This window comes from Trachypithecus francoisi, unplaced genomic scaffold (genome assembly GCF_009764315.1).
Source record: "Trachypithecus francoisi isolate TF-2019V2 unplaced genomic scaffold, Tfra_2.0 Lachesis_group3, whole genome shotgun sequence".
Lineage (NCBI taxonomy): Eukaryota > Metazoa > Chordata > Mammalia > Primates > Cercopithecidae > Trachypithecus > Trachypithecus francoisi.
This window is the reverse complement of record NW_022681468.1, coordinates 146,473,068-146,482,859: the sequence shown is the minus strand read 5'-3', so window position 1 is coordinate 146,482,859 and position 9,792 is coordinate 146,473,068. Positions and strand designations below refer to the sequence as shown.

Here is a 9,792-nt window from a genome sequence, read left to right as displayed (position 1 = left end):
GACAGTGGCCCAATCAAAGCGCGACTTCTTTGCGGTGCCACCAATCAGCGAAGGGCGCGCACCGGCAACAGAGTCAGGCTGCGTTGGCCGGCGCTTCTGCACGGAGGAGCGTGACGCCTGATGGCTCCGGGAGGGAAAGCAACTTGATGCTCCCTTCCTTTGATTTCTTACTGCGTCGCCAAAGTCCAGATGCATGGTCTAGACAGAGATGTTCCATGAGACGACGGGGTGGGTGGGAAGCCTGATGCTGAGAAAGAGGAAGAGGCAGAGTTTGTGCCGTTGCTGCTCCTTCAGAGCAAAACCAGGTCTTCCAAAGGCCGCTCGCGGTTGCTCACGCTTGTAACCCAGCACTTTGGGAGGCCGAGGCGGGCGGATCAAGAGATCAGGACATCGATACCATCCTGGCTAACACGGTGAAACCCTGTCTCTACTAAAAATACAAAAAATTAGCTGGGCGCGGTGGCGGGCACCTGTAGTCCCAGCTACTCGGGAGGCTGAGGCAGGAGAATGAGGTGAAACCGGCAGGCGGAGTTTGCAGTGAGCCGAGATCAAGCCACTGCACTCCAGCCTGGGCGACAGAGCGACACTCCGTCTCAAAACAAACAAACAAACAAAAAAAAAAACGGGTCTTCTGTTTGTCTTATGAGACAAAACAGAGTCTCATATGTACAGATCCAATAAATAAAGGTTGAAAATATTAACAGATGTAAAGAGGAGTGACAGGGAGACTGGAGACAAAAAAGAGACAAGGAGAGAAGCAGACAAAGTTAAGAGAAGGAACAGAGAGACATTTACAGAGGAGGCAAGAAAATGGATGGACCTGGAATTCTAGACAAATTGATTCCTATCTCCACAGCCTGCTTTTTCTCTATGCTCCAGACAAAGCTGGATTTGAATCCTGGCCTTACCTTTAATATCTGTACAGCCTTGAGCGACTCACTTAACTTCTCTGAGCCTTTATTTTTCTCATCCATAAAACTGGGATTAAAAACCTATTGCCAGGCTCGGCGGCTCACGCCTGTAATCCCAACACTTTGGGAGGCCGAGTCATGCGGATCACGAGGTCAGGCGGTGGAGTTGGCCAACATGGTGAAACCCCATCTCTACTGAATATACAGAAATTAGCCGGATGTGGTGGTGCGCACCTGTAATCCCAGCTACTCGGGAGGCTGAGGTAGGAGAATTGTTTAAACCCGGGAGGTGGAGATTGCAGTGAGCCGAAATGGAGCCACCGCACCCCAGCCTGGCAAGAAAGCCAGACTCTGTCTCAGGAAAAAAAAAAAAAAACTAATTAAGGCCGGTTGTGGTGGCTCAAGCCTACAATCCCAGCACGTTGGGAGGCTCAGGCGGCAGATTGCTGGAGTGTAATGGAGTGCAAGGAGTTCAAGACCAGCCTGGGCAACATGATGAAACCCTGTCTCTACAAGAAATACAAAAGCTAGCCAGGCGTTGTGGCGTATGCCTGTGGTCACAGCTACTTATGAGGCTGTGGGAGGATCACTTGAGCCTAGGAGATAGAGTTTGCAGTGAGCACAGATCACCTCACTACATTCCAACCTGGCTGACAGAGCGAGACCCTGTCTCAAAAAACAACAACAACAAAACACCTCACTTAAAGGGTACTGATAATATGGAAGCATTTTCTATTGTATATGATATAGTTCTTATTATCTTTGCATCTTCATTGGGGTTTCCCTGGTCAAGACAGTTGTTCCCTCTTTCTTCTCTGCAACATTAGAGGTCTTGCCACTTTTCCAGTGATGCCACATTGTACTGACCCCACAAGGCCTTCCGAATGGACAGAGAAATGATTCTAAGGGCTGCAATAGATTATTCTAAGAGGAATAGATGCCTCCCTAGTTCATGCTCAGGCTCATACCCCCTCCACCACTCTAGCCCTTCAAACTAGCTATTATAGCATCTTCCAGGTAGTTAACTTCCCTTCCTATCCCCCTGAAAATGTAGACTCTGTCCCTAGTAATCATTGGAACAATCCAATTCAACTCAATGAAATAATACATATAAAAGTTCCTTATAATTGTAAAGTGCTTTAAAAATATTAAATATCATTGACAAAAATAATTCTTATTAAATAAAATACCATATATCAATACCATATATTGATTACTTCCATACGCTGTAAAATAACTTTTTAAATGAGCATTAATATATTATGTGCCTGTCAAAGGCACACGAGGGATAGGAAAAGTGCACAAGTGGCTGGGCCTGGTGGCTCACACCTGTAATCCCTGCACTTTGGGAGGCCGAGGCAGGCAGATCACAAGGTCAGGAGCTCAAGACCATCCTGGCTAACACAGTGAAACCACATCTCTACTAAAAACACACACACACACACACACACAAAATAGCCAGGTATGGTGGCAGGTGCCTGTAGTCCCAGCTACTTGGGAGGCTGAGGTAGGAGAATGGCGTGAACCCAGAAGACAGAGATTGCAGTGAGCCGTGATCGTGCCACTGTACTACATCCGGGCTACAGAGCAAGACACCGTCTCAAAAAAAAAAAAAGAAAAGTGCACAAGTACATGTGTTTTCTCAGTGGAATTATTGTTCACATTTGGGAAGCTACTCTCTAAACTTGGGTAATTTCTCTACTCCTCTGTCTTATTTCTCCTTCTGTAATTATCTCTTCCCACTCCCTATTCCTTAATCTTAGTAACTACCCTCTCAATCAAATAGCTGCCCTACAGCTCTGGAAGATCATCTCCCTATTTATCTGGATAAATACACGCTATTCTAAGAAGTTATATTTATTTACTCATGGCTACTTTTTAACCTAGGTAAAGAGGCCCCACAACACAGGTAACATTTTCCACACTGCAGCTGCATAACTGTTCTCTAACAATTGATGTCTTACCAGGAGAAGAAGGAATGGACCCAAAGGAGAGGTGGACACTTCTAAGAATACCCACAAATGAAGAAGGTGGAAAAAAAGAACACAAGGAAGGCCTAAGGGGAAAGAAGGCAATGAGAGTAGTATGGGGGAGTTCTTGATGGAAAGGGAATTCTCTTTCCCAAATACTCTCTCTTAAGATTTCCGAGTATCTTACTGTCTTGTGGGTACAACAAGATAGCAGAGGTAAGCGACTAATGCCACAGTGCCACTCCACCTTAACTGACCCTCTGTGCTGAAGTCCCTCATCTCTATTTCAACTCTAGCATTCATTCTCCTTGCTACCAGGACAAAGGTCAAGTCATACCTGGAGCTAGGAAACAAAGCCCTCTCAAGTCTGAATATGAGTTTTATGAGGAGAGAGAGCAGAAGAGGGGACCACGAGGAAGGCAGAGATGCCCTGACGACCTCATGCCCTGGTACAACACTTGCCTCTGGATTAAACAGCATTAGGGAGCCAAGAAAGGAAACACATGTGGTGTCTGGAGACCTGTGCCTGCCCGTTCCGGTCCCACACCCAGTCATCTCACCACACCCTTCACCACCTCACTTTACGTTCTCCTCCAGCCCAGGAACTAGGAACTACGGAGAGAGAAGCCAAGGGAGAGGAGGAAGAGGAAACTAACGATTCCCTGCCACCCCGGCCCCACACCCAGCACCACCAACAGGTGAGCAAGCTTGCCGAAAACGCAGAGGGCATCCTGTGAGCAGCGAACACGTTTGAGTCTGGAAAAGATGCAGAGAAGTAAAAGATCAAAGGCGAGGTAGGGGGCGGGGAGGAAAGTGGGAGAAACAAAAGGAAAAAAGTGGGGGATCATGAGAAGTAGAGGCAGGAAGTAACAGGGCTTCAGACTTGGGTGCAGAGTGGAGGTGGAGGACACAGCACAGATGGCATAAGAATTAATATTTCCCTGGTCCCTGCCAGGGACTCCTTTCTCAGCCTTGTAAGGAGTGCACAGAGGTGGCAAGGAAGCACCTTGCTCCTCTTCCTGGTTCTAAGGAAAAGGTGACCTTGAGCCAATGGGTGTCTTTCCCAGTGCCTGCCTCTAACCCTGTGCTTTCTCCATATCCTCCTCTGGTATCTGTGTTTATTCCGCGGTTTCCCCGCGGCTGCCCCCGGGAGAAGGGAGAGGAGGCTGGGGTAGGCCCAAAGCAGAGAATAGGTTGGGCAATGTCACCTTTCCACACCCACAGGGTAGATGGATCAGGTTTCGGTTTAAACCGAGGGGTTTGGGGGAAGGGTGTTGGGGTTTAGCTAGTCCATCCGGGTGCTGTCCTCCACTTGGTGCTGAAATCTGGGCCGCCACATCCCGGGGACCGGTGGGGCTACATCCCCGGCTTTAGACGCGCGAGTCTCAGGTCCCGCTAATTACCTGGCGGGTGCCGCCCACCCCTGCCCCCGCGCACCTAGCGTGATGGCAGGGGGGGAAGGCGGGGCCTCGGGGAGCCCCACCCCTGGAGACTGCGGCTGGGGCCTCCCCCTCCTCCGCCCGCCTGCCACTGGCTCATTGCGCCTCTCCTGCAGTCTGGTTGGCACCGGCTCCCATTCCGGCTCCAGCCTCCAATCCGACCCCCATTTCGGCTGCAGCCTCGGACCTAGCTCCGGCCCTCAGTCTATCCGGTTGCATCCTCCCTCCCTGTTCCGGATCCTATCTTGCGCCAGCGCCTACTCCACGATCCCGTAGCCAGACCTCAAGCCATGGCTGGTCCCTTCTCCCGTCTGCTGTCCGCCCGCCCGGGAATCAGGCTCCTGGCTTTGGCCGGAGCGGGGTCTCTAGCCGCTGGGTTTCTGCTCCGACCGGAACCTGTACGAGCGGCCAGTGAACGACGGAGGCTGTATCCCCCGAGGTAACAGTGCCTGAGGCGCGGGAGGAGGCGGGGGCAGGTGGTGATTGAAGGTGCGGGTAGAAATGAGAATATGGGCAACAGAGAAGGGCTATAATCACGAAGGCCCTGGAGCTGGAGGGCTGTGCAGTCTGCAGACCTCAGCGGGGTGGGGGTGGGGGCCAAAACCATAAAGCAAGAACATTCCTGGGGACCTGCCTAGACCACTTCTGGCCTACGAGTTCCCGCTGCACTCGCTGCCCAAATCCCTAAGTGTAAAGCCAGGAACTATCCTTTTCGCTCCCCTCCATCTCCTCCCCTCATTTCCTCAATTCCTCTCCTTAGGCTTTTCCCCTCCTCCATCCCTAGTGTTGTGTCATGGGAGGAAAGAACTGAGCAGATCTGAAGAAACTGAGTTGGCCAGCCAGAGGCAACTAGAACTACTAGAAAAGCATAGACTCTGAAAGTCCCTAAAGAGATTACCAAGGTTTAGCCTCTTTGTAATTCCCCCTCCTCCCACGGAGCAAAGCCAGACATGGCCAACTGGACAGCTCCCAGGTAACTGCACTAGGTTTAGGGTCTGTGCCCTCCCTCCATAGTCACTGGGTACCCCCTCCCCAGCGCTGAGTACCCAGACCTCCGAAAGCACAACAACTGCATGGCCAGTCACCTGACCCCAGCAGTCTATGCACGGCTCTGCGACAAGACCACACCCACTGGTTGGACGCTAGATCAGTGTATCCAGACTGGCGTGGACAACCCTGGCCACCCCTTCATCAAGACTGTGGGCATGGTGGCTGGAGATGAGGAGACCTATGAGGTAGGGGGTCCCCAGAGTCTCCCTGATGATCCAACTCATCTTCCCAGTCATCCCAGCTCCTTCCCCTTAAAGACCTCTCACTTTCCCCCAAGACTCTGAGCACCCCCATACTTAAGTGTTCTGACCCAGTGAAATCAATGCACAGTTGAAGTCTGGGGAGGGATCCCCTCTCCTTAACCATCTCTCCCTCTTAACTCCCCTTAGGTATTTGCTGACCTGTTTGACCCTGTGATCCAAGAGAGACACAATGGATATGACCCCCGGACAATGAAGCATACCACGGATCTGGATGCCAGTAAAGTGAGTTCAAATATCCCGCTTCTGATTTGCATTGCCTGTGTACAACACTGTATCTCCAATCCCTTCACCTTATTTCCTGACTCATGGTCATTACACTGCTGAGCTTTTAATCTTAATGTAAGGGAAGAATCATATCTTAAGGGGCAGCATATATGGAGATGAAAGGATAGATAAGAATGACCATGGCCCGAGGTGGGCGGTTTGGGGAAGGGTCTGCAATGCCCCCTTCAATTGGAGTGCTTTCCCAACGGGCCTCTTCTTCCAATGCACGCAAGTAGAATGCACAAAGAGTCCTCTAATGCCTAAGGAAGATCTCTCCTTTCCCAGGGGCCCTCAGTTCCCACAGTGTTTCTGTGACTTATATTCATTTCCCTTATCTCCCAGATCCGTTCTGGCTACTTTGATGAGAGGTATGTATTGTCCTCTAGAGTCAGAACTGGCCGAAGCATCCGAGGACTCAGTCTGCCTCCAGCTTGCACTCGAGCAGAGCGACGGGAGGTGGAACGTGTTGTGGTGGATGCACTGAGTGGCCTGAAGGGTGACCTGGCTGGACGTTACTATAGGCTCAGTGAGATGACAGAAGCTGAACAGCAGCAGCTTATTGATGTGAGGGCCTTAAGAGGGCGCTGGTTGGTGGGAGCAGATGGAAAAAAGAGCCAGAGGGAAGCCTGGGCCAGATGAGACATGGGCTCTGAGAGGCCCAGGGGCCGCCATGAAGATTCTTAACCCAAGTCTCGTTACTCTTCCCAGGACCACTTTCTGTTTGATAAGCCTGTGTCCCCATTGCTGACTGCAGCAGGAATGGCTCGAGACTGGCCAGATGCTCGTGGAATTTGGTATGAGGCTGCTCCTTACCTCTTTTGTCTTCATGCCCTCATAAATGCTTTTTTTTTATCCCCTCTATCTCTCCCAATTCTTGCCTTGCCTCTTGAACACTGTCCCTCTCCTGCCCTCAGGCACAACAATGAGAAGAGCTTCCTGATCTGGGTGAATGAGGAGGATCATACACGGGTCATCTCCATGGAGAAGGGTGGCAACATGAAGAGAGTGTTTGAAAGATTCTGCCGAGGTCTCAAAGAGGTTGGAAAAGATTGTGTAGGGGAGCTAGGTGGGAGGACATAAGGAAAACCAAAGAGTAGCATAAATAGATTATGTAATTTATCAACCCACCCAGGATATGTCTGATAGTAAAAAGGACTATCTAGGACTCACTCTAGGAATAAAGGTATAAACCAGCTGGGACCATACTGGGAAAACCAGGACATGTGGTCACCCTAAGATTAGGAAAAGAAAGTGTCAGGAACCTTAGGAAGTGAATAAGGCAGTTGCCAGATAATGCAAAAAAGGAATAACTGAGATGGCAGGTCAGTGCCTGGGATGTGTGCAGTGGAATGGTGAGGTGTGCAGATAAGGAAAACATTTGAGCTTAGATTGATGTTGGCGGGGAGAGGTTGCTGTGTTCATGATTCCAATATAACCACCCAGTTCTGAGCCAAGGTAGGCCTTGACTCTGGATTCTATCATTCTTGTTAAAGTATCAGGTCGAGGCTTTAAGTTGAGAGTTGGGAGGGAGACTGGGGAAGGTGGAGAATCGAATGGCTCGAGTTCTAGAATATGTGGCTCTACATGAGAGGTTGAACTGAATCATCAATCCTACATAGATTGGGTCTCCATATTCAAGTCTACATTAGAAATCCCCATAAACTCAATTCAATCTTAGTCTATGTTCTCAAACATACAGTTCTATTTTAGGTTTGCAAAGAAAAAGGGCTCCTCTTTTAGATTCTGAGAAGTTTCTACTATTTTTGGCAAGTAATAGATAACATATTCTGACTATGAGTGGGTCGGGAAGTACCTTTAAATTATATGCCTCAGTTTCCTCATCTGTAAAATTGGGATAATGAGATTTTCTACATTTTAGGTTGTTGTGGGGATTAAATGAAATACAGGTAAAGTACTTGGTCCAAAGTAAGTGCTTAATAAGTGTTAAAGTGTTAGCTGCATTATTATTCTAGATGGAAGGGTTTCCCCCATGTTCAGCATGTAAGATATGCCCTATGCCATGGTTCTTTCTGAACTATAAACAGGATCCTTTTACTCACGTTGGGTAGTGGTCTTTGTGACCATCACTCTGGTAGATCCCTTGTCTCTTCAACTCTAATAGTCATCTTCATGACTACGTGGTTAAGTGAAGCAAAACGCCTTCCCCCTGCCCCTATTCCTATGAATCTGGCTTTTCTGCTCTGTTTTCATCTTTCTCTGCATTGACACAGGTGCTCCGTTCACAGCTAACAGAACGTTATCTTACCTCTTCCTGGCAAAGCTTACACCTTCATCTTCTGTCTGAAAGGACCCTTCCAAGCTCTAGGCTCATTAGCAAAGCAAAGATAATTGATGCATGCAGAACTCATTCAATAATCAGTCCTCTCTCAGTTCAGTTTACCACCTCTGTTCATTTCCCTAGATCATCCCTAATACACCACTCCTTCGAGTTTTCTTCTTCCACATAAGATATTTTTTCACAGTCTCATTATTATGCACATCATAATTTTGCATCGTGCATGCATGAAAACAATAACAAACCATTTTCATAAAAAAAGACCAATGTCATCCATTCACAGCCACGTTTCTATTGTAGACATATTTCTAGTGTTCTTGTGTGTCTAGCTAAGGGAGGGTCCAGGGTTAATGAAATATCCCTGATTTTTCATTAACAAAACCTTTGTGGACTCAGGTGGAGAGACTTATCCAAGAACGTGGCTGGGAGTTCATGTGGAATGAGCGTTTGGGATACATCTTGACCTGTCCTTCTAACCTGGGCACTGGACTTCGAGCAGGAGTGCACATCAAACTGCCCCTGCTAAGCAAAGTAAAGGAGTTGTGGGGTTATAGAGGGGTGTGAGTAAGGAAGGGTGGGTTGTGGATGGGGAGGGAGTGGACCCTTTGGAAAGAAGCCAAACATGTTGTGGCTAAAGGGTCAGGGGACAGGCCAGGCACAGTGGCTCATGCCTGTAATCCCAGCACTCGGGAGGCCAAGGTGGGCCGATTACCTGAGCCCAGGAGTTCAAGACCAGCTTGGGCAACCTGGCGAAATCCTATCTCTACTACAAATGCAAAAGTTAGCTGGGTGTAGTGGAGGCTGAGGTGAGAGGATCACTTAAGCCTGGGAAGGTGAGGCTTCAGTGACCTGTGATCACTCCAGCCTGGGTGACAGAGAGAGATCCTGTCTGAAAAAAAAAAAAAAAAGGTTGAGAAACAGAGCTCTGAGCAGGTTCAGGGCTCTTTAAGGTAGGACTACTCTCTGCCTCTATCGACCGTGCTCCCAATCCCTATCTCCTCTCTAGGATAGCCGCTTCCCAAAGATCCTGGAGAACCTAAGACTCCAAAAGCGTGGTACTGGAGGAGTGGACACTGCTGCCACAGGCGGTGTCTTTGATATTTCTAATTTGGACCGACTAGGCAAATCAGAGGTGAGATCCTAAGGGATTCGGGTGAGGAGAGCTATAGGTCTGTGGGGGCTGAAATATGGCAGTGAGTGAGCCTCCGGGACATAACATAATCTGAAATGAAATTCAGGTTGAGTGGGGAGGCAATTGGAAATGAGCAGGCAAGTCAGTCAGTGCTAAAGAAAAGCTCAGATTGTAGGAAGCAGAGATCAAAGATTAGTGTCCTTCAGGTGGAGCTTGTGCAGCTGGTCATCGATGGAGTAAACTATTTGATTGATTGTGAACGGCGTCTGGAGAGAGGCCAGGATATCCGCATCCCCACACCTGTCATCCACACCAAGCATTAACTCCCCACCACCAGCTGATGACTCAAGATTCCCAGGAGTTCTGCTCATTCTAATGATGGCCCATTCTACTTGCTCTGGACCTGCCCCCACATCCCCTGCCTCCATCCTAGTAAAGACTCCTTGCTATGCTGCAGCTGTCTATGT

At 49.0% G+C, this 9,792-nt stretch overlaps 1 protein-coding gene across 11 annotated transcripts; it reads left to right on the top strand.

The window, feature by feature from the left end:
• Positions 1-3,448: 3,448 nt before the first annotated feature.
• On the top strand, positions 3,449-9,781 carry LOC117070763 (creatine kinase U-type, mitochondrial). 11 transcript variants are annotated; one of them, XM_033190323.1, is made up of 10 exons: positions 3,449-3,579; positions 4,500-4,759; positions 5,357-5,555; positions 5,760-5,855; positions 6,240-6,461; positions 6,606-6,691; positions 6,812-6,935; positions 8,590-8,724; positions 9,200-9,325; positions 9,532-9,781. In XM_033190323.1, exons 2-10 carry the CDS (start codon positions 4,611-4,613, stop codon positions 9,646-9,648), a joined length of 1,254 nt encoding a protein of 417 aa, XP_033046214.1. In that variant the 5' UTR covers positions 3,449-3,579; positions 4,500-4,610; the 3' UTR covers positions 9,649-9,781. The 11 variants fall into 11 exon arrangements, with proteins under 11 accessions (XP_033046214.1, XP_033046218.1, XP_033046209.1 ...); XM_033190327.1 differs by having other exon boundaries at positions 3,451-3,579; positions 4,437-4,759; positions 6,284-6,461; XM_033190318.1 differs by having other exon boundaries at positions 3,451-3,579; positions 4,437-4,759.
• The last annotated feature ends 11 nt before the right edge of the window (positions 9,782-9,792 follow it).